The 24,636-nt window shown below is 44.4% G+C and overlaps 1 protein-coding gene across 3 annotated transcripts in view; it reads right to left on the bottom strand.

Moving 5' to 3' along the window:
- Nucleotides 1–24,374, bottom strand: part of EXT2 (exostosin glycosyltransferase 2) — a 132,931-nt gene extending 108,557 nt beyond the window's left edge. Inside the window, exons 1-5 of one of the 3 annotated variants that reach the window (XM_027579890.2) lie at nt 24,215–24,348; nt 15,401–15,564; nt 13,401–13,966; nt 12,348–12,437; nt 7,125–7,241 (exon numbers count right to left, since the gene is read on the bottom strand). In XM_027579890.2, the coding sequence (XP_027435691.1) occupies nt 7,125–7,241; nt 12,348–12,437; nt 13,401–13,936 (743 nt within the window). In that variant the 5' untranslated portion in view covers nt 13,937–13,966; nt 15,401–15,564; nt 24,215–24,348. Of the gene's footprint in view, nt 1–7,124; nt 7,242–12,347; nt 12,438–13,400; nt 13,967–15,400; nt 15,565–24,214 lie in introns of all 3 variants that reach the window. The other 2 variants (XM_027579889.2, XM_027579891.2) reach the window with 2 other exon arrangements.
- Between the last annotated feature and the right edge of the window lie 262 nt (nt 24,375–24,636).

Genomic DNA, 24,636 nt, shown 5'->3' with positions numbered 1-24,636 from the left:
TAAGCAAACAAAATTGTAAGGTGGATTTGTTTTTCTTTTAAGGACTAAAATTACTAGCTAGGACTTTCATGTTTCCTCCCAGCAGTGCTGAAACCGAAGTTTAAGTAAAATCATGCTGAGAACTTGAAGTCTCCCTCAATAGGAACAGTGGTAAACTCCCAATTTAGTTCCTCGTAGAGACAATGACAAGAATTCCAGCTGAGACCAGCACAGCTGTGAGAACAAGCTATCAATAGCAACAACCCTCAGCTTCCCATTGAAAAAATATTGAGAGAGATTTAAGATAAAAATAAAAACCAAGCTCTCACTACTCTCTGTAGCCCTCAAGAGATGTGGGAATTCCCTCACAAAGCAACTCTCACAAAGCGCAACAAATCCAAAGCACGGCCATCAGGTCACCCACCCGGCCTCCTCCCAAGTCCCTGGAAAGGGTCAGGAGTCTGGAGTCTGTTTTTGCCCTTTTTTCTTCTTCTTCTTCTTCTTTTGTTTTTTTGTTTCTGTTAGAGAGAAGGGAGTGTTACTTATAAGAGAAACACCAAAACTTCAGGGCCAAACTGCAGGCTGGAGGGAAGGGGAGTGTGGGTCCAGCTGAGTTGTAGAAATCCACCAACTGGCCAGCAGAGGGAGCATGGCGCCCCGGGCAGCCTTTAGCTGTCTTCCAGGTCCAGGCGGACTGACTCTTCCTCCGGCTAGTTATTGGACGCAGAACCTCAGAGCCTGAGACCTTAAGTGATCTAGCTAGAGATCTTCATTTCAGGCTAATTATATATAAAAACTAGGGAGATTAAGTTACTAAGAAAATACCACCACTATGGCAGTTGAAAGAAATTGCCTGAAAATAATTTTTACCGTTCAGAGGTGGATTGTTCTTCTCTGTTATACTGAATCTTTTCTTTTCGGTAGGTATTTTCCCTAGGTCAAATCTGAAGGGAAGGAAGAGTCCTGAAGCAATACAAGAGAGGTAGATTATACTAGAGAGATTAGATAAGAAAGGCGGTAGAGTTCAAGCAGTCTTAAGAAAGAAAGGCCCAGAGGCAGCCAAGCCGAAGAGACGGCCCTGACCCTTCCCTGCTCCCTCCACGGCAGCACTGGGGCCATGGTGAGCCCACAATTCTCTGTTGCACCCTGGGCACTGCAGCGGTTTCGTGGCACCCCTGGCCTCCACCCTCTAGGTGCCAGGAGCACCCCGTGCAGAACAGAGCGAACACACCAGGTCTGACTGCTCTCCTCTGGAAGGCTGGCTCTTGGCTGGTGTATGGGAACTTCAGTTTTAGGGGAGTTCCTACCCTCCCCAGAACTGGTAAGAGTGGCTTCCTGTGCCCAAACTGTCTATACAAACAATATGGCTTATGTTGAACACTCACTTTCCTCCTGGAAATCTGAAATGGTGGCACATGCCCAGCAGGGTATGTACATGTGATTAGCTCCCCATGAAAACTGGGGGCGCAGTCTCTAACGAGTCCCCTGGTAAGCAATATTACATGCATGTTGTCACCACTCGTTGCTGGGGGAATTAAGCACATCCTGTGTGACCGTGTGATGTCACTGGGACAGGACCTTTGATGCCCACACCCGGTTTCCTTGGACTTCACCCCGCGTACCTTTTCTCTTTGCTGACTGTGCTTTGTCTCCTTTTGCTACAATAAATCATAGCCATGAGTGTGACTATATACTGAGTCCTGAGCTTCTTGGCAAATCATCGAAACTGGAGGTGGTCTTGGGGACCCGACACACACACACACCCCCTAACACACAACAGTCAAAAAAGGCTCCGTATATTGCCAGATGTCCCTGGGGAGACAAAATCAACCCCCTCCCATGTTGAGAACCACCAGCCTAGCTATGCTTGGTCCAAATAGGCCTTCAATAAAGGGTTGATCTGAGCTGCAGTGAACTGAATTAAACAATTTCCAGAACAACTTCGGGGGAGAAAAAAGCAAAAGGTTAAAAAACAACTTTCAAAAATCACACAACTAATTTAAATTTAAGTAAATCTTCACAGAAGCAGCAAGTAGAGAAATAAAATCTTTTTTTCTAAGTTCAACTGACTTTTTCTCCACTATTAGTTTTATAATATCTATTATAATGTATTTATATTACATTATAACATCTATTATATCTAGTGCTATGTAAATATGCCAAATTAAGATCCTAGATGTGTGACAGAAACTTGTACCACCCCAAAGGGTACCAGCTGGGCACACTCACACAGATCACCCTTTCTCATTACAGAAATCTAGTCTCAAAACAGCACTGGGGCTAAAATTAACAAGTGAGGAAACGACAAATGTTGGCGAGGATGTGGAGAAGGGGGAACCCTCTTACACTGTTGCTGGGAATGCAAGCTAGTGCAGCCACTCTGGAAAACAGTATGGAGGTTCCTCAAAAAGTTAAAAATAGAGCTACCCTACAACCCAGCAATTGTACTACTAGGTATTTTATCCAAAGGATACAAAAATACAGATTTGAAGGGGCACATGTATCCCAACGTTTATAGCAGCAATGTCTACAATAGCCAAACTATGGAAAGAGCCCGGATGTCCATCGACAGATGAATGGATAAAGATGTGGTGTATATATACACAATGGAATATTACTCATCCATCAAAAAAATGAAATCCTTCCATTTGCAACAATGTGGATGGAACTAGAAGGTATTACACTGAGTGAAGTAAGTCAATCAGAGAAAGAATATTATATGATCTCACTCATATATGGAATTTAAGAAACAAACCAGAGAAGCATAGGGGAAGGGAGGGAAAAATAAAACAAGACGAAATCAGAGAGGGAGACAAACCATAAGAGACTCCTAACTATAGGAAACAAACTGTTGCTGTAGGGGAGGTGGGTGGGGGGAAGTGGTAACTGGGTGATGGGCATTAAGGAGGGCATGTAATGTAATGAGCACTGAGTGTTATATACAACTGATGAATCACTGACCTCTACCTCTGAAACTAATACTACACGGTATGTTAATTAATTGAATTTAAATTTTAAAATTTTTAATTAAAAAAAAACACAGCATTGAACCATATCCTTTCCTCCAGTCTCCTAAGAATTATTTTGTATTTTCATCTTGATGATGATCAAAAAAAATTAGCTCATATTTAACGATAAATACTGCTAAGAGTTTTTCAATGTCCAAGTTTGTATTTAGTGGGCTAATGGGAAGAGAGGAAGACTTAAAATGTAAATCATGTACAAGTACAGTAAAATGCTAATAGCAGAACCTAAGTGATGGGCATACACATATTCACTATGCTATCAAATTTTTTAAACACTGCTGCCTGGCTTTAAGATTGTCATAATAAAGTGGTGGGGAGAAATATGAATCATGCATCTGTACCAGATGAAGATAAATGATGTCACAATATGCTAAAGGGAAGCTTCCTAGTCATTCAAACAGAAAAAGTGGTAGAGAGAAGTATATCATCACCCCACAGGCAAACCGCATAGGCATGCCAAACCCCCAAAACCATAATTAACTTTACACTCACCTTAAAAGACACAATCCAGTTTCAAAGAAAAAGCCTCAGCTATATTGTTAATGTGAATATTATTAGTTTTGTAGATTTGTTTGCATTTAGTTTGTAAATCTGTTTTAATTTTGAAGTCATATAAGCACAAAGAGTTTAAATTGTTTTTTATCTGTACTTATTCAAGTTGCATTATTTAAAAAGTAATCAAGGTGCAAGGGACCTTGAATAGACCAAAACAAACAAAAAACAAAACCTTAAAAAAAGAACAAAGTTGGAAGACTCACATTACCAAATTTCAAAACTTACTACAAAGCTACAGTAATCTAGACAGCATGGTACTGGCATAAGGATAGACATATAGACCAATGGAACAGAACTGGGAGTCCAGAAATAAGCCTAAATACCCATGGCCAGTTGATTTTCAACAAGAATGCCAAGATCATTCAATGGGAAAAGATCGGTCTTTTCAACAAGTGTTGCTAAGACAACTGGATATCCACATGTAAAAGAATGAAGTTAGACCCCTACCTCACACCACCTATTAAAATTAACTCAAAATAGGGGCACCTGGATCGCTCAGTTGGTTAAGCGTCTGACTATTGGTTTCAGCTCAGGTCACGATTTCATGGGTTGTGAGCTAGAGCCCCAGATCGGGCTCTGTGCTCAGCAGGGAGTCTGCTTGAAAAGTCTCTTCTCCCTCTGCCCCTCCCCCGACTCCTGCTCTCTCTTTTTCTAAAATAAATAAATCTTTTTAAAAAATCAACTCAAAATAGACCAAAAACCAAAATGTAAGAGCTAAAATTATAAAATTCTAAGAAATCACAGGTTCAAATTTTGTGATCTTGGATTAGTCAAGGATTTCTTATGTGTGACACCCAAAGTACAAGCAGCCAAAGGAAAAATAGATAAATCAGACTTCATCAAAAGGAGAAACTTTTGTGCATCAAAGGACACCATCAAGATAGTGAAAAGACAACCTACAGGATGGGAGAAAATATCTGCAAGTCATATATCTGATACGTGTCTAGTAAGTAAAATATATAAAGAATTCTTACAACTCAACAAAAACAAAACACAATATTAAAAAAAAAAAAAAATGGGTAGATGACAAATAGCCAAAGCAACCTGAAAAAGAAAAACAAAACTGGAGGCATCACAATTCTGGACTTCAAGCTCTATTACAAAGCTGTAGTCACCAAGACAGTATGGTACTGGCACAAAAAACAGACACAAAGATCAGTGAAACAGAACAGAAAACCCAGAAATGGACCCACAACTCTATGGTCAACTCATCCTTGAAAAGCAGAAAAGAATATCCAATGGAAAAGACAATCTCTTCAACAAATGGGGTTGGGAAAACTGGACAGCAACATGCAGAAGAATGAAACTGGACCACTTTCTTACACCATACACAAAAATAAATTCAAAATGGATGAAAGACCTAAATGTGAGACAGGAATCCATCAAAATCCTAGAGGAGAACACAGGCAGCAAACTCTTAGACCTTGGCCATAGCAACTTCTTACTGGACACGTCATCGGAGGCAAGGGAAACAAAAGCAAAAATGAACTACTGGGCCTTCATCAAGATAAAAAGCTTCTGCACAGCGAAGGAAACAATCAACAAACTAAAAGGCAATCCATGGAATGGGAGAAGATATTTGCAAACAACATATCTGATAAAGGGTTAGTATCCAAAATCTATAAAGAACTTATCAAACTCAATACCCAAAAAACAAAAAATCCAGTCAAGAAATGGGCAGAAGACATGAACAGACATTTCTCCAAAAAGACACAGAAATGGCTCTCTCTCTCCCTAAAATAAATAAATAAATCTTTAAAAAATAAAAAATAAATAAACCCACTGGAGTATATACTTTAAAAGAGCAAATTTTATGGTAAATGAATTATATCTCAATTTAAAAAATAACAAAATAACAAAAGAAAAAATCAACTCTGGGAGTCCACTAACAGAAAAATCCAGAAAGTTGATCTAGGCAATAAGTTCATGAACTATTCAGTCTTTCTTTGTATTTTCCTAACGGCAGAAAAATGTTTCAATCTCCCCTTATCTAAATAACAAAATCTGCTACATCTAAAGAAAGTTCCAGAATTTGGTCACCAGGCTACACAGTACAACACACATACACAGGAGAGAAACGTCTTCAGTTTGGAAAAGTTCTCTTATTTCTCAAAGAATCCATAAAGGCATCCAAGGGGAAGTTTGGGATGCTTTGCAAACTATTTCCTTAAGACTCATTTCTGAGACCAAATGCTATGTGTGGATTTTTAAATCTCACCCTCTATGATAGTTCTAGTGTGGCAATATACAAATCAGTCACCTTCATATGTGAGCACATGGCACACAAGAATACTACCATTATCATCATATTTGTTTAAAGTTTATTGAGATTCTCACTGTGAATTAGCACAATTTTAAACAGACTACATCAAAAAAGGCTAGACAAAATGCCCCATACATCCAAACTGTCAGCTCTTTTCATTTATTCACTCACATGTCAACAATATGAACCCATATGTGACAGGCACAACGAACATGGCAGTTAAAAAACAGACCTGGGGGGTACCTGCGTGGCTCAGTCAGTTAAGCGTCTGCCTTCAGCTCAGGTCGTGATCCCAGGGTCCTGAGATCAAGTCCTGTGTTGAGTTCCCTGCTCAGCGGGGAGTCTGCTTCTCCCCCTCTGCCCCTACTCCTGCTCGTGCTGTCTCTCTCTCTCTCAAATAAATAAATAAAATCTTAAAAAACAAAAAAACAAAAAAACAGAAAAACATACCTGGCACCAGCCTCACTGCAAAATCCACAATCCCAAGCAGGGAGGCTGTGAGCAAGTCATTACAACACGGCCCAGTGACTGGTACAGTATAGGAGAAGTGGAGGCTGCTATGGGGGCTTAAAGCAGAAGAACCACTCTGGGGGCCTAGGAAAGGGCCCCTTAGAGTAAGACGTACTCGAGTTCAAACCTAAAGGACAAGTAGGTCATCAGTCTGATGAAAATGAGGAAGAAGACTTCTAGACCGTGGAAAGTATTTGCAGCCCCCCCAAAAAACTGAAAGAGCAATGCTCATTCTAAAAACTAAAAGGGGGGGGGAGCCAAAACTAGAGATAGAAAGAGTAGTCATGTGCCAGAGGGTCTTGAAAGACATTTTAAGGGGTCTGGGCTTTATCCGAAGGGAAATGGGAAATCATTAACAATCAGGTTGTGGGACAGCAAGACTAGATCAAGGATACCCAACAGCGGGCCGTTTCCAGGATCCAAGGGAGAGATGATAGTAAGTTGGTATGTGGGGGGTGGCGGGGCAGGGCAGAGGAGGTGGAGAAGTAGGCAGATCTAAGAAATCTTCAGGAGGGACAATCAATAGGACTTACTCTTCTGGTGCAGGAAGTAAGGGAGAGGAAGGAGTTAAGGACACCACAGGGATTCCAGATCTGGAAAGCTGGGTAGACAGCACTGTACATTTACTGAGCCAGAGAAAACTGAAGGATAAACAGGGGTGGGGTGGGGTGGGGAAGACAGCAGACTCCCAGCCCCTGGCCCGTCACCGAGGCTTCGGTTCCTGGGACACCCAGCACGCGGAACCTCATCAGCATCTCACAGCGCACCTGGCTGAGCTGAAGGCCCCTTACCCTGGTCCTTTCTCCGGAAGGTCCACCTCCGCTGACAGTGGACTGTAGACAGGAATGCTGACATCATAGCCTTGCCGGTAAGTCCACGTAGAAAAGCCACCACCAGCCAATAGAGCCCTGAAAGCAAAGGATTTTGTCAAACAATGAGAAAGAAAGGTCTTCGTTCTGATAAGCTCTGTGGGAAGGGATAGGAGTAACTGGGTCAATAATAATATCAACAAAGGCCTGTTTCCTGAGTCACTTGTCTCTGAAGACACTGTGCTCACTGTTTCACAGTCACACCTCCTGGACATCGATCCCTGAGTCAGCAGCCTCCTTCTGGGGTCCTAAGTGGTCCTTCTTTTCCATTTTTTTAAAACACATCACAGCCCAGAGGCCACCCCGTGAACAGCCCCTCTGCTACCTTATTCGGATCCCATTCACCTCTCCCCAAAGTCCTACCCTACTCCGCAACACTCACACCAGCAAGAACAGACAACAGGTCTGCACAGGAAGCCTGCCTGAGTCAGTCGCTCGCCCACCCTCTGGCCTGAATCTCAGGCGACAATGGGCACAGAAAGCAGTGGGGACAGCAAAGTATCTCACCCCATGCTGCGCATGCCCCAGCCTCTCTGCACTGCCCGCCCTGGGCAGGTCTCTCCGTGTCGTCCAAGAGCTGCGTGTGAATCGTGTGGTCTCCATCAGCTCTCGCCTCCACTGCAGTTACTCAGTCCCCGTACAGGAAGCATGAATCCATAATTGGACCGTTAGTGCTTCCCTTGCACTTTGTATGCACTAGCTTTTCTTCTCCTTAATTAGAAAACTGTGAACATACTGTTTTAACTGGATCCAGCAACGAGTACAGTGACACTCCATCAGACAGGGAGCAGGTGTAGAGCGCACCAACTTTACTGGTATTCTATCCCCAGGGCCCCAAATCCATCAAAATCACTTACTGGGGCAGAGCTTTGTCAGTTCCACGCATCGCACAGTCTGAGCCAAAACGTCTGAACTGAGAAACCACATTTTTTGCAATATTGATTGCTACCAATCCTCGCCCTGCCCTGATGACAACCTACATTCCCTTGGAACATGACCAGTTGAAGTTCAAAGATTTTCCAACCACCCCTGGAAAACCCAATCTGTTTCTTTAAGCTTTATGAGACCAAGAATTGGTTAGTGAGGTAATGTGCAGACTAAAAACCTCTCCAGCTGCCTGTCTACTCTGTAAAACTTAATGACTATCCTTAGTACCAACACACGGTCTTATTTTTCCTGATTAGCATTCAGCAGTGAATCCATCCACCATGAATCTGGGCCGATGCCATGACAGCAAGCAGACTGCAGGGGACCCCGTGACCTCTGTGCAGAGAAACAAACATGGATCCAATATAGAGACACCAGGCAATTCAGGTAAGCCAGGATAGTGGGTGATTAGGTAATTACACTCACAGTCCCAAAGGAGAGGGGACCGAGCATGGGGCAAGACAGGAAGCAGGGGTGTATCACACCAACTTGTACTGTAATTCTGTCCCTGGGGCCCCAACTGTTACTCTGTTCCAGGAGAGTAAGGTGGGGGTTATGCACTGGTAGGGGAAAGCATGCACTCGGAAGCATGTCTTACGTCACAGATCATACACTAGAGATCCCTACTTGTGACCTCCGCAAGGGCCAGGACTGCAGTCAAACAGACCTCACACCAGCCCTGCTACTGATAAGACTTCGACTTCAAGTCCCTGTATCTTCTTCTGCCAAGGACTCCACACCATGATAATGGAGAAAATAGCAGGAGCTTCCCTTGCTCTACAGAACATATGTTTTGCACTGAGTGAAAAGTGCATTTCTGAAAAGCACATTCTGCTTTCCTATTATGTATCCCCAAATCAGAGATCAGTTCCAAAGCTGCAAGAGACTGAATAGAAAACTTGCAGCTAAAAAAGCATTAATCTGATGATGAGACTTATGCCACATCAAGCATTATGTCACTCGAAGTGTCCTGCAGCATTTTTAGCACGTTGTAGGCCTTCCTGACGCGAGGACACGTCCTCTGTCATAGAGCCCTCTGCACGGCCTCACACACTCCACCATCCCTGCTCCGGTCTGTCCTCAGATGTTCTCCCAGTCCTCCTCCCGTCTGAGTGTCCAGAGGCCTAAACACAGTTCATCTGCAAGCTCATCCTTTGCTTTCTTTTGAACCATGCATGTAATCAGGCTTGCAAATCCCTCAAATATAAAGCTTCAAATTTCGCAAAAAAAAAAAAAAAAAGCTGACCAATTCTATTAATCATCCTCATTTGTTTACTGAATCAAACAAACTATTTAAAAAATATGTGTGAGACAGGTAAATCTCAACAATGGCTAGACATTTGACGATATTAGATTCCTAGTAAGTTTTTAGGTGTGAAAACAATACTATAGTTATAGTTTTAAAAATCCCTTATCATGGAGAGATTCAAATGGAAATATTTACAGAGGTAATGATATAACACCTGGAATTTGCTTCTAGATAACCTGATAGGGGGTGGGTAGGAGTACAAATGAATGGAGACCAGCCCTGAGTTGATAATTACCAAAGCTGGACAGAGGGGCGTAGGTTCGCCATACTAATCTCTTCTTTTACACAGGTTTGAAATTTTCTATAATGAGTTAAATAAAACCCACACGAAGTAGAAACCTGTGAGAGATGTGCAAAGAAACAATAATAGCAATCCAGCATAATAACAGTATTACAGAACACATATGAGAAAACAAAGATTGGTAAAGTAAGGCACTGAAGAGGTATAATTTGCTCCCACTTAAAATGGGTCTGTGTGTGTGTGTACATACATATATATGTATATATATATGTTTGTGCACATATTTATACATGTTTGTGTATAAATCCATAAAAAAAAAAGGCTGGAAAAATACATAGTATTTGAGGACAATGACTACCTTTCAGTAAGGGAATGAAAATAGAGGAGGGTTTGAAGCATATGTTTATATTTTACTCTTTATGTGCTTGCACGTTGTTGCAATCTTGTACAAAGAAACTATACCCGCAGCATGTGTAGGATTTTTAAAAATTGGAAGAGAAATAAAAACAGATTTAAGCAGCACAAAAGATATATATGCTGAGCAGACATTTCCTTCTGTCATGGTCCTTACATTTCCCCGAGTACAATCATTCTCAAGCAGTCACACCTCTGACCTTAGATTTCAGCAGACCCTTGGCACAATCTTATCTAGCCTGCCTGCTTTCTAATCTCCAAATAATCCGATATGCAGCTCTTGCTAAAACCATTCTGTCCTCAGGGTTCTTGCCTCCTCTGAGTCCAGGAACAAGGACAAATGGTGAGAAAAACTCACAAAAAATCTACTCTTCCTTCCAACCAGAAGACCACCTAGGTTTCAAAATGAAATTTCCCACATGCACAGATAAAGAAGGAACACAGTGATTCATTACTTGCTATAGGATTGCCTATAATCACTTACAAAAATACATCCACAGGGAAAAAGATTTAACCCTCCTGATCCTTAACACCTAAGCACTAGCAAGAACTCAAACTTCTTCCTGACTACTTGACACTTCCCCGCAGAGAAGTGAAACCCCATTTAACATGTGCACTTGATAAAAATAAAATCCTTCTCCCATGCAAATACATATACCAAAATGTCAGCAAAAAGTGAAATGTCCCAAACAGAAATAAGCCCTTCTTAAAATAAACCCAGAACAGCAGGTGAAGACACAGCATTCCTGACAGCTTTTTCTTCCCTTCTCTATTCCCTAAAGTACTTCACTTTCCCAGAGCAACCAAATCCATAAAACAGTAGCCCACTCAGGAACGCTGAGGCTGACAGCCAAACCAGGGCTCCCCTTGTGTTTAGCTGGTTTCTACAGAATTTGTGTAGCCTGACTGCCCTCTATCGACCAAAACGCTTTCTACACCAAAGGTGGGGGGGGGGGGGTCCTAGAGTGTAGGTCTCTTCTAGTGGTAATTGTATTTCCAGATAGAAACACAACAATGACCCTACATAATCACTTAAGGTAAAGAGGCTTGGATTTAATCTTCCTTTTCCAGGGAAAAGTAGTACCAAGTGCAGATTTTCATAAATGATGGTGTCAGCCTTTAGCGAGCTGAGAACACCACTGGCCTCGGGCTACTCTCTAACCAGTAACAGTGATTTTAAGAGTGAAACATCAACTGTAATAAAATGACTTATGAGTGAGTTCTGATGTCAACTCACAACACTGCTGTACCTTGAGTATTGCCCGGGACCCCTACCATGGGCCTCACTTTTCTGCTCTCCTCAAAGCTTTGAACCCAGTACTAGGAAAGGAACCTCATGCGGCACCCCATTCCCGAGCCTTCTGGGAAGGCTTCAGCCCAAGCAGTTCAGTCGATGTAGAAAAGGGCTGATTAACAGAGTGAGCAGACTCAGAATCATAATCCCGCAATCCCAACCACCCCACACCACACGTGCTGTTTGGAAGGTTTCATTAGGAAGAGAAGAAGGAAAGAAGTGGGTGGGGGCCAGGAGGGATGGGAGGACGGAAGGAAGGACCCCACTGACCGAGGCAACGGAGAGGAAATGAACCAGAGTGCCCTCGTTCCCCTGACATTACAGGCTCTGGGTGTCACTTTCACACCTCCGTGCCCCCTTCCCACAGCAAGCTGCGGCTCTACTTTTCACAAATGCTCCCAAATTCAGACAGAGCCAACACAAGCTGGGCATGAAACGGGCCTTGGGGTTGGGGGTGCTGCACTAAGGACAGCAAAACTCAGACTGAGAAAAAAAGATCGTTTTTTAAATGCTACGCTAGGGACGCCTGGGTGGCTCAGTTGGTTAAGTGTCTGCCTTTGGCTCAGGTCATGATCCCAGGGTCCTGGGATCGAGTCCCGCATCGGGCTCCCTGCTGAGCGGGGAGCCTGCTTCTCCCTCTGCCTGCCGCTCTCCCTGCTTGTGCTCTCTCTGTGTCTCTCTCTCTCTATGACAAGTAAATAAAATCTTTAAAAAAAAATAAAACGCTTTGCTATAACGTAAGTTCTAGGTGGTTCTCCATAACAGATTTAAGCAGGTCAAGTCTCACTACAACTATGTCTCAAGGAGGGAAATGCCTAGGACTGTTTTATTTTAACAAACAATTCTGATTACATAGTCTGTCCCACTAGCCTTAGAAATAGGACTTCACATGAAAGAAAGGGTCTTGCATTTCCTTAACCCTCAGAAACCCATCACTGGGATAACCCCAAATACACTTACCTGTCTCTGGGGACATCCAGAGCCGTGTTATAATCTGGGGGACCTCCAGGCAACATGTTGAACAGCAGGTGGTTTGTACCTCGATCCCACCTATTAAGAAATGAAACATGTACGGGAATTTACGTGTCAACTACAAAGGAACAGAAACAAGAATCAGTTACTGAATGATAAGGAGCAAGTATCCCCAACCCCAACTAGGGCCACTTCTCAGAGGTGCAAAGTGAATTCCTAGAAATCCCAAGAGTACATCAGACACTAGCCTGGCTCCTCGAAAGAAAAAACAGGTAGATGTGTACTTCGAGCCTGGCCACTACAGGTGTGCCTATGATAATGACAACCTGAAAACGATCTGAATGTTCACCATTTGGTTAAAGAAACAAAAAAGGAATATAGAAGGCTGGTTAAGTACATCATGGAACATGCGTAAAATGGAAGGCTGTACAACCCTTAAAATTATATAGTAAACGAACATGAAATTATCTGGAAATAGATTCATAACATATTAAGGAAAAAAGGCAGCACAAGAGTATAGAATGTGTAATCCCATTTTTGACGAAACGTGTACACGTGCATATGCCTACTTCATACAAAAATGTATATACACATGAGTACGTGTATATTTTTTATACAAAAATGACTGGGAAGTAACATCGAGGCAGCATCATGGAACGAATCTTACCTGCTTCTTTTTGCATACTTGTATTTTCAGACTTTTTACAGTGAACATGCGTTATTACATAAGTAATAAGGGGCGAGGGAGATTTCAATATAACGGGAAAGCTATGGGAGGATGAGCCATCCCAAGGTTTTGAACTCCAGGCAGGTGGGAGCCCACAGCAGTAGCTCGGAAGGCCGACGGCTTTTCACCGGTACAGAGGCGAGGTGCTTCTGGCACCGGCTTCGTGCTCCATGTCGGTCACTCATACACATGCCCTCCCACGAGGAAAGACACAGCAGCTGGAGGCCAGCTCAAGAGGAGAACCAGTCCCTCTCCCCGCCCTTCCCTCCACCTCCCCGAAGGCCCTGGCTCCCATCTGTGAACGTGCTACACACCTAGAGAGCTGGGCCAGTGCCTGTGCAGTCTCCTCAGTGCGGAGCGTGTTCTGGTTAAGGACGTCGATGGATGGGACAAACAGGCAGGCCCGGCTGATGTCATCAGTGTAGTAGTCGCTGTCTGAGATGGCCGTGAGCAGTTCGTTATACTCCCGGGAGATGGTGTTGCTGACGGGGACACCAGCATCATCCACGTACTTTTTCAGAGAGTAGATATACACCTTGATTTTATTCTTCGGGTTGAAGCCACAGCGGTAGACATCAAAACACGTGTGCATTCTGCAGCTGAGATCGCCGCGCTCGGGGCTGGGACTATTGGCCGGCAGCCTGACCACGGGCACGTCGCGGACACTGCGCTTCTCTACGTTCCAGTCACTGGAGGACTCGATGGAATGGGGCCAGAACTGAAACATGCCGGTGGCAATGAGGCCCAGCAGGACAATGGAGAAGAGGGTGACGTAGTAGATTCGGTGCTTGGTCTTCATTCTTGGGATGAGGGCAGGACCCCGGATATTGTACTTGACCGACGCACACATAATGACACAGACAGCCTCTTCCTCCCACTCCTAGTTCCAGGGGGAGACACAAGAAAAATGAAGCAGGCACGGTAGCAAGTGAGCCCTGAAAGGACTGTTTGACATTCAGCATACCTATTTCTTTCCCTGAAGCGGTCTGAGGAAATAATGAAAAGGGATTTTTGACCCTTCTTGTAAATATATTTGAATATATATTTGTGTATTAAATGTGTGCTATATGCCATATTTAGTATTTAATATTGTACACACTAAATACAAATGTTGATAAATTTAACTATATCCTATAAATACATATTCAATGAAAGCATAAGTCATAAATGCGTGGGGCCTAGGAAGAGGGGCGCTGACCAAGGAAGAAAGTCAAAATTAGAATAAAGATAGTTGTTTTATTTTGTTTTTAAACACTTGGCTAACATATGGGGCACCTGGGTGGCTCAGTCGGTTGAGCTTCCGACTGTCGGTTTCGGCTCAGGTCATAATCTCGGGGTAGTGGGATCGAGCCCCATGGGCTCCACGTTCTGCAGGGAGTCTGCTTGAGAGTCTCTCTCTGCCCCTCCCCCCCAGTCTCTAAATAAATAAAAATCTTTAAAAAAAAAAAACAAAACACCTTTAAAAAAAAAACCATAAACTGATGCTTCATTGGACAAACTGGCTCTTGATTATCCTAAAATCTGTTTTCATTCACTTATTCAGGCGACCCTGTGATGAGCAAGCACTGACCACGCACTGTGCAAGAAACGAGGAAGAAAGCAAAGACTCCACCTTACGGGAACTTATATTCTACTGAGGGAGGTAAGACGAAGCTATGACAAAATGCAAAATGTAAAAATATCACTAGGAAAGTATCAATAAGGTGCCAAGGACTATTAGGCTAGATTACTCTTTAATCTTTAAATAAAATATAGTGATGTTTCGTAAGGTGACAAATTGACACATTTAGATGGAAGGAAAGAAGAAAAGCATAGGGAGATAGGGAGGGAGGGAAAGAAGGGTCAATGTGGTGGGTCAATTTCCAAAGACTGATGCCAACAATTCTTCACATCTTTGAATGTGCATGCCACTTTTCTAATCAAAAGGTAGAATCTATTTCTCTTCCCCCCTGAATCTGGGCTAGCCTTGTGACTTGCTCTGACCAGGATGTGGCAGAAGTGACATTCTCGGGCTTTTGATCTCAGGCCTTAAGAGACCTGTAGCTACTGTTTTGTCCTCTGGGAACCCAGCTGCCATGCCATCAGGAAGCTAGGCTCCCAGCTGAAGGTAACCCCAGGGAGACCCCACTGCAAACTGAATAAAACAGACAGGAACCATCCCCAGCAAGCTCTGCACAGACTGCAGAATCCTGAGCAAATACATGGTAGTTACTGTTGCTTGGGTCACTAAATTTTGGGTTGGTTTGTTATACAGCAATACCTGAATGAAACAGCCAGTAAGCATCTCTGATACAAAGAAATTCTTAGTCCTCACCTGAAAATACAGACTTTCCTTGTAGATCACAACTTAAGATCCTTACCAAACGAGCCTGCCCCATCAGATGCCTGGATACTGTGTGGGGAGGGCAGAGCCGTGGGACTGCACCAGGTGTCACTGCGGTAAGCTGCTTCGGGCAAGCCACGTGTCAAAGTCCCAACCTACAAAATGGTCTCATTCTACTCACTGGTATTTCAGAAAAGCTATTAATAAAAAGGGAAATAACTGAAAAGTTCATAGACCATCTTCAAGGTTAGCAACCATTTTTACTTTGGCTAAATGGCGCTCTCCCGCATCACTGCCCACATGGCAAAACAGCTTCCGGCCCAGCCGGTGGGGTGCTGCCAAGCCTTGAATGTTGCAATCGCACCAGCTTTGGGGGCAAAATGTAAACAGTCACAAAAGATTTCAACTGGTATCTCCTGTGACCATCAGCTGGAATGTAAGAAATCTGCTGGTCACAGATGATTGCATGAAGGTACATATATTTTTAAGCTTAAAAATTATCATCTTTGGGGAACATGCATCAACCATTCACATATGCTCACTGATTCCAGGACAGAAATATGGGCATGAGAGCCATTTCACTGTTTCCGTCATTCTAACCACCAGCTTGCCCCTACTCCCTACTACCTCCAGTGCCCCACCCCCCCCGGCCCCAAGGTAGCTTTCTTGGCACCGTCTGTGTCTCTGTGGGAGCTAGAAGATAGGAAGCCTGAGCACAAATGCAGGCAACTGCTGTTGGTTTTGGCTCAGGTCATAATCTCAGGGTGGTGGGGTTAAGCCCCACGGGCTCCACGTTCTGCAGGGAGTCTGCTTGAGAGTCTCTCTCTGCCCCTCCCCCCAGTCTCTAAATAAATAAAAATCTTAAAAAAAAAAAAACCACCTGCCTAACATAAACTGATGCTTCATCTGGACAAATTGGCTCTTGGTTATCCTAAAATCTGTTTTCATTCACTTATTCAGGCAACCCTGTGATGAGTGAGCACTGACCACGCACTGTGCAAGAAACGAGGCGGCAAGTCAGAACTCCCCAGCAGGCTCTCCAGGTACATTTATCCCCTGGATTGGTGGTTCTCAAACACCCAAAGGGTGAGCATCACAGGGGCAGCTTGTTAAACCAGAGTCTTGGGCCCAGGTGCCGGAGGTCTGTACTAGCCCACCTAAAACCGAATCTGGCATTTTAGCAGGCTCCTCAGTGTTTTTTTGTGTCATCAGGTTTGAAATCTTGACTGAAATTAGACAAACTACCTTTTAACAAGTGGCTTTCACACTTTTTTTTTTTAACTAAAACCTACAATAAGAAATACATTTTATATTGTGACCCAATACAGATACACGTGTGTGTGTATTTTAAATAAAAGCTTCACAGGGGCCCCTGGGTGGCTCAGTTGGTTGAGCAGCTGACTCTTGATTTCAGCCTAGGTCATGATCTCAGGGTCCATGGAGCCCATGTTGGGCTCCCTGCTCAGCAGGGAATCCGTTTCAGGACTCTCTCTCCCTCTGCCCCTCCCCCTGCTCATGCGTGCGCGCGCTCTCTCTCTCTCTCAAATAAATAATCTTTTAAAACAATTTTTAATTTAAAAAAAGAAATAAAAGCTTCACAAAACAATATTTAATATTTAACCTTAGTATATAATACTAGCCAATAGAACATGAAACAAACATGGTATTTTTCTATTCTGTTATTCTACTGTTTTTTAAAAATGCTGGCCTTACCTACTAGATGAATTATATCACCTAATAATGGGTCATGCACAGTTTGGAGAAAAACTGATTTCATATATAATAAAACTGGGATTAATGGAACAAAAATAGAATCCACGTGAGCTTACAAATGTTCATGAGTTACTATGAAAAAGGCACTATCACAACAAAATAAACCCAAATAGAAGGAAATAAGTAATAAACAAAAACAGTAATTAATTAATTTAAAAAAATAGGAAGGATCAACAAAGCTAAAAGTTGCTTTTTAAAGTTTTTTTTTTTAAGATTCATTTTAGAGAGAGTGCACGAAAGAGAGTGTGCACATGAGCAGTGGGGAGGGGCAGAGGGAGAGAGTCCCAAGCAGACTGAGTGTTGAACATGGAGCCCAAAGTGTGGCTTGATCTCACAACCCCGAGATCTTGACCTGAGCCGAAACCAAAAGTTGGACACTTAATCAACTACACCACCCAGGCACCCCTAAAAGTTGCTTTTTTAAAAAGGTGAATAAAACTGACATTTGATATAATTCTGGTAGAATTAATCAAGATAAAGGAAAAAAGGCACAAATAAATATCTAGAATGAAAACTTTAAATGCTGCCTGTATTTAAAAGATGGTATCAATGAACTTCCACCAATATATTTGAAAACTTAGATGAACTAGAAAAAAATCTTTAAAAACAAAACTTTAGGAGCACGTGGGTGGCTCAGTCCGTTGAGCGTCTGCCTTCGGCTCGTGTCATGATCTCAGGGTCCTGGGATGGAGCCCCGCGTCGGGCTCCCTGCTCGACGGGGGGCCTGCTTCTCCCTCTCCCACTCCCTCTGCTTGTGTTCCCTCTCTCACTGTGTCTCTCTCTGTCAAATGAATAAAATCTTAATAAATAAATAAATAAATAAATAAATAAATAAATAAATAAATAAAAACTTTAAAAATCTTCCTATAAATAAAATTTCAGGCCCAGAAGTTCTACTACACATTCAAGAAATAATTCCAATTTTACACAAATTATTTCCAAGTCCAGAAAGAAAGGTGAAACACTCCCCAGCCTCTATTAGGAGACTAGTATAACCTTAATACCAAAATCTCACACTGGTGGTTCTCAAAGTACATCTGACGCCAGGAGTCCCCATGACCCTTTCAAAGGCTCTGAACAATACTGGCAGGATTTTTTCACTTTCATTTTCGAGGCCATGTGACACATGTTATTGTAAAGACTGCAGAAGTAGATATGAGAATCCAGCTGTCTTCTGATAAGTTTTTCCTAATGCAATGAAAGATATCAACTCACAGATTCAAGATGCTCAAATTTGGGGCACCTGGGTGGCTCAGTTGATTAAGCGACTGCCTTTGGCTCAGGTCATGATCCTGGAGTCCCAGGATCAAGTACCACATCAGGCTCCCTGCTCAGCGGCGGGTTTGCTTCTCCCTCTGACCCTCCCCCTTCTCATGCTCTCTCTCTCTCTCTCAAATAAATAAGATCTTCAAAAAAAAAAAAAAGATGCTCAAATCCAAGCAGAATATACACCAAAAAAAAAAAAAAAAAAGCCACCTAGATATGTCAAAGTAAAACAACTAAAAAGAAAGCTAAAGAAAAAAATGTTAAAAACAGCCAGAGGGGAGAAAAGTCTATCCAAGGTCTATTAAAAAACTACGTGTAACAGGCAAAACTATAAAATACTTAGAACAGAAATCTCTATGACTTCTGGGCAGAGAATGATTTCTAAAACAAAATACAAGAAGTGCAAACCAGAAAAAGATAAAATGACAAAACCTGTGTTACAATTAAGAATTTTTGTTCATCAAAAGACACCATATAGAAGTAAAAAGACAATCAATAAACTAGTAGAGACCTGCAATCTGATAAGGACTAGCAACCCGAATAAAGAATGCCTACAAAACAATAAAAACAAAGAAAGAACAAGAAAACAAAAAGGAGAAAACCAGACAGAAGACTTAAGCAGGAATTACACAGGAGAGGACACAAAATCGGCACAGCAACATCTGAAAACCACCTTCAGTTTCTTCAATGGTCAGGGAACGTATAACCACAATGAGACCCCATCCAGCCACCAACACAAGAAAACGGAAGAGTCAAACACCACCCGGTGTGGGCAGGGCCTGGAGCCACTGAACTCCGCTGGTAGGAGTACATGAACAGGCTTGAGTCCCAAGTGGTTAGCAGGAGGGCTGGAAAGAAGAGGGGCTAATGCCCCTATGTTAGAGTCCTAAGCATCACATTGCGCTTCCTACTTGTCATAGTTTGGTCCCCCTGGCCTCTGCAAAAAGAACCAGAGACAAGGATGGAGGTACAGGGAGTTTCCTTACTTGGGAGGTGATCTCAGAAGGCCAGAGTAAACAGCAAGGAGAGAGAGACACGGAACCAGGGACAGCCAGTAAGGTGGGCAACAGGGGCTCTTGGGAGTGCTAGAACTCTTGAAAAACCACAAAAACTATACTTGTCCCTCAGAAGGATAGGAAGCCAAGGCATGGATCTCCCAACTCCCACCCACTATTGCTTAAGATTGTTTGGTACTATTATCAGCTCACACTCTGTACTCAACAACCTTCAAAAGGTCTGGATCTTATCCTTTCCTCAGTGTACCGTTAGTCTGATAAAGAGCTGCACTTCCTTGAGGAAGGACTGGGTGAACGTCTGTCTATACTTGCAGGGACGTTTCAAAGCCCTCTTTACAGAGACCCAGCCTCCCTCTCAATCCATGGGATATGGGTCTGAGCTCCTGTCTGAAAACTGGGGTTGAACAGTGATTTTTCCACTACAACAGCTGACATCAGCCTTCTACTTGCCCGCTTTTGTTTTTTTTTGTTTTGTTTTTTTTTTCTGGTTATACAAGTCAAGCAATACCTTAGTTAGCGGCCCATCTATACTGTCCTTAGGATACTACACTCTATTAGCATCACCATGGATCAAGACACATCAGCAGCAAGTTGGGCTTTATTGGCCATTGTGGGAATTGTGTCTATCATGCCACTGAAGGTCAATGCCACCCAGCCTCCGCTATTTCAGAATCCTATCACCCTCACAGATACTTGGGAACCCAGTTCCACGATCACATCTAAAGCCAATTCTGGCCTACAGGAGACAGTCCACACTGAGCTTCTCAAAGATGCTGGCCTCCAGTGGGCATTCCATGTTGCCAGAATTACAGGAGTGAGCCCTCCCGGGAACATGGGCAGGTGTACATCTCTGGCCTCAAATAATAAATCTATTTCAAATCTCCACCTCCCAATACCTCTGATCCCTTCCTCAACACTCTCCCCAGACAGCTCTGGCATCTCCACCTCATTTCCTACAGGCCAGAAACTGCTGGCCCTACTGATATCTCAGGCTAGATCATCCTTTTCTGTGGGGAGCCAGAAACAACCCCCAGTTTTGAGAACCAAAAATATATCCAGACATTGCCAAATACCCCCAGGGGAGCCAAAATCACCCCTACCTGAGAACCAGTGGTGCAGATCATGGTCATGTCCAAGTTTCAAGGAATCTGCCCAGTCACTCCAGTTGTTCTTGCAAGATCATTAAACCCCTAATCCTGAGAGAATGCTCCTAAAGAGACACAGCCTTTCCCAAGCAGCTTTATGGTCCACCGCTACCCCACTCTTCAGCTGACACCTTCAAGATTCACTCACACACGTGTGCCCTCAGCTCCTGTTGGTTCCCAGGAGCCAGGTCCTACAACTCCAATACAAAAGCTATTTGTCCAGTAGCAGGGACTGTACTTCCCCGCTTAGGCAATGCTGAGATCCGAGGGGAGGAGGAGGCAGATTTTGAGAGGATAAGTACCATCCTGCAAGGCAAGAGCCTTCAGCAAGGTCTTTGCAGAGTGTCCAGACAAGGAGCGGTGGATACTTCCACTAGCCCCGAGGATCTAAGGAACTCTGGGAGTTCAGAGTTCTCTATGCTTCCACCAAATAGCTGCATCTCAGGCCTCACCCATGACTTTAGCAGAGGCCACCTGCCAAGGCTGCGCCTTCAGCCTCCTCTGCAGTTCTGCCATAATTATGATTAAATTCTGGGCCTGATTTTCAACAGTCTGGCTTCTGACTGTGGGAGATGCTGCCACAGAGCCTTCTGTCGCTCACAGTGTATCCTGGGGTTGATACCTGGCTGATCTGAGCCTGACCTTACCTCAAGGCTCGAAGAAAGATGACAAGAGACAGCCAGCTCCATTAGCCTTATCATTCCCATTGTCCATATCCTGCCCACGTGCTAGAGCTACTGTACTAGCCAATGCTTTCCCTTCTACCTGAGTCACATCCTGCCCACCGTTGGCGCGAGTCGTACAACTGTGCTGCTAGAGTACCACGGGTTATCAACAGCTGCAGAGGGGTCCTTGTTGCCATCTGAGGGTGAGGGAGTCCAGTTTTACAATACGATTCTCAGGGTCGGCTTTCTAGAGCCGCTTCTAGTACCAGCTGTCTTAGCTTATGTTCTACCAAACTAAGAAAAAACAACTGGAAAGCAGGGAGCTTGCAGAAGATGAGTCCAGAGAGCCAGAGTGACGGACGAAGGAGAGGAGTCAGGGAAGAATGGAAAGCCATGAGGATTACCATACTGAGCTGAGGAATGGGGCTCAGTCCTCTGCAGAACTATGTAGAACACACCTCAGAACTGTCCCTTTGAAGGAGAGGAAATGATGGCATTCATCCACTGAAGCCCATCCCCCCTGTAAACTCACATTTTTGAGATATGCCTACACAGCCGAAGCAAGCTCCCACAAGCCTTTGCCAAACAGCTGAGAGATGCGGTATTTGAGGTGAAGTAAAACTGAAAATGAGGGCAGAGACACCTCGGTGGCTCAGTTGGTTGAACGTCCAACTCTTGGTTTCAGCTCAGGTCATGATCCCAGGGTTATAGGGTTCTGCACTCAACAAGGAGTCTGCTTGGGATTCTCTCTCCCTCTCCCTCTGCCCCTTCCCACTGCTTGCGTGCTCACACTCTCTCTCCCTCTCTCTCTCAAATAAGTAAATCTTTAAACAAAAAAAAAAAAAAAAAAAAAAAGGAGGGGAAAAGCCTTAAATGAAAAAGGAAAGCAAAGGATGAGAGATGAGAGGGAAAAAGTCCCTTACTAAATGGTGCTTTAGAGATAGAGAACCTTCTTGGTGAGCAGCCACGTACCTTTCACTACCTCATCCCAACATTTGCCACATTATATTAAGTATTTGCAAGTCTGTCTCTTCTACTGGTTGTCGTTTTCTTGTAGTCAATTTCCACACACTGAAGCACAGAAAGATGTATGTCCCCAAAACCATCATCCAAGAAAACAAGTCATAATCTTCCCATCCTAAGAGGACACTTGCTACCACCACCATGTTCAATGCCCCTGACACTGAGCCTCTCGGAAGAGAACTAAAAGGAGTCTTCTGCTAATTAATGTTCCACATGATACCATAACCCATATGAAACAAGAATTTCACAGCAAAGCCCTACAAACTTAACCTCCCTGAAAGACATCAAACCTGTCCCTGCAAAACACTGGAATCATCTGGCTAACTGTCAAGCACTGAGTCACTGGAAAAATCTTTTAACTCCTCTCTACTGTCAGGATGAGATGCATTTTCTGTTCCTGGAATTATTTATCCTGAAAATGTGCCTGAAAAATCTATCCTTGGTGCTTCAGGCTATATCCAATCCATTTAGTCTGATGCTCTGAGTCACAATCTCTTGTCTTAACCTTTTTAGAAAAGCCCTCACAGCTGAACTCCCAGGGCCACTGCAATACTGGAACTTAACGCCACTGTGTCCTGAAAACAAGGAGCCAAATATTAGCAAAAGAAGGAAGATCTGTGATTCATTGCCTTCCCAGACAGGGTTCTTTATAATTAAAGTTATATGACGACTAACCATCCCTAAAAATGGTTTCCAATGGGGGAAAAAAAGTGTTTCCTTGATTGTGGGAATTATACTATAATTAATATAATGTATATAACTAATAACTATACTGAGGACTCACTCACTACATGCACCTGTTTTAAGCACTTTGTGTTAACTTAATCTTTCTAACAGTGCCATGTGACAAGCTACTATTATCCTCATTTTACAGACAGGGAAAGTGCAAGGGGAAGCCTAAGTAACTTACACAATGTCACAAAACTAGAAAATGCCAAGGCTAGGATTTGGAGGATGACAGTCTGACTCTGGAGCCCCAGCTACTAACCTCCATGCCTCCCCTAATTACCTGTGAAAGCCTAGAGTAGATCTACCTTTTTCACTCCTCAACTAGCAAAGGCAGCATAACTTGACAGATCCAAATTTATCTATTCATACCAGCACATGTAACCAAGAAGCTTAAGTCAGCGGAAGTGAGAAATGCTGGAAACTGAGTCATATATTACCACGAATAGCCTTTGAGCCCTGAAATTTACAAACCCAAGTCCAGTGCAAATCCTTAGAACACTCAGCTTACTTCGAAGAATTAAAATTGACATACTTCTATTTAAAGGCATCTTCAGACCAGGAAGTCAAGGACCCTTCCAGCTTAGCAGTTCCCAATAAGTTACACCAAGCAATCATTTGAGTCTCAAAACTGACCTGGTTCCCACCGCCAGCAGTAAACCTCTAAATGCCTCTGAGCTTTGATGCCCAGAGCCTGGGCACCCCGGACCACCTTCCCCACCCAGTCTTTTCTCCGCGCTGGGGGCACAGTGCCCCAAGCCCTGCCCTGGCATCCTGCGCTGCACGGGCTACCACAGGCCACGGGAGAGCCCAGCGCGCCAGAAAGCGCCGTGGGGAGAACCCGATCCCCGCAGCTCGCGGGAAGGAGGTGGCAGCGGGAAGGCAGAGGTCCCGGCGCGGGGTGAGCCCTGCGGGAAAGGCAGCTGCGGGGTCCCGGGAGAGAGGAAAGGGGCGGGCGGGGGTGGGCGTGGGCAAGGGAGACAAGTGGGCAGCAAAGCGCGGGGCGGGCCAGGGGACCAGGGACCAGGCGGTGCGGAGACCCAAGCGCTCCCACAGCGCGAAACGCCGCGAGCGGCCCCGGCGGGGGTGGGGTCGCTCCTCGCCGCCCTCAGGCCTCCGCGCGGCCCGCTCTTCCCGGCGGCCGGGCCCGACCCCGCCGCGGTCCCGGAGGCCCTTCCGCGCCGCGCTTACCTCGGCCACGGTTGCCTCCCGCTCGGCCCCGCGCTTGGTCACCGGGGCATGCCGCAGGGCGCGGGCCACGGCAGCCCGGGAGGAATCGCGCCGAGTCGCCGGCCGCCAGCGCCGGGTCTGCGCGAGCGAGCAGGGAGAGCGGCGCCAGCGACCGGGGTTGGCGACGTCTGACACCGAGCTCACTGCGCATGCGGGAGCGGCCGGGCCCGCGCCCCCTGCTGGACAGGAGGAGCCAGGGCACCGCGTAGGGTTTCTCCCAGGCAGGAGCGCGAAGCTCAGGCTCCACCCTAAAACTTTGTCCCGCAGAGACCTGCAGCCTCGTTCATAATTAAAGAAACTGCAGGCCCAGGCAGCGAGGTACCATGCTTCACTTATAAAACCGACACAAATATAAACGTCTTATTACAATGAGTAGTGGTGAA

Source organism: Zalophus californianus, chromosome 11 (genome assembly GCF_009762305.2).
Source record: "Zalophus californianus isolate mZalCal1 chromosome 11, mZalCal1.pri.v2, whole genome shotgun sequence".
NCBI lineage: Eukaryota > Metazoa > Chordata > Mammalia > Carnivora > Otariidae > Zalophus > Zalophus californianus.
The sequence above is the reverse complement of the archived record's forward strand: the minus strand, read 5'-3'. Positions and strand labels throughout refer to the sequence as shown.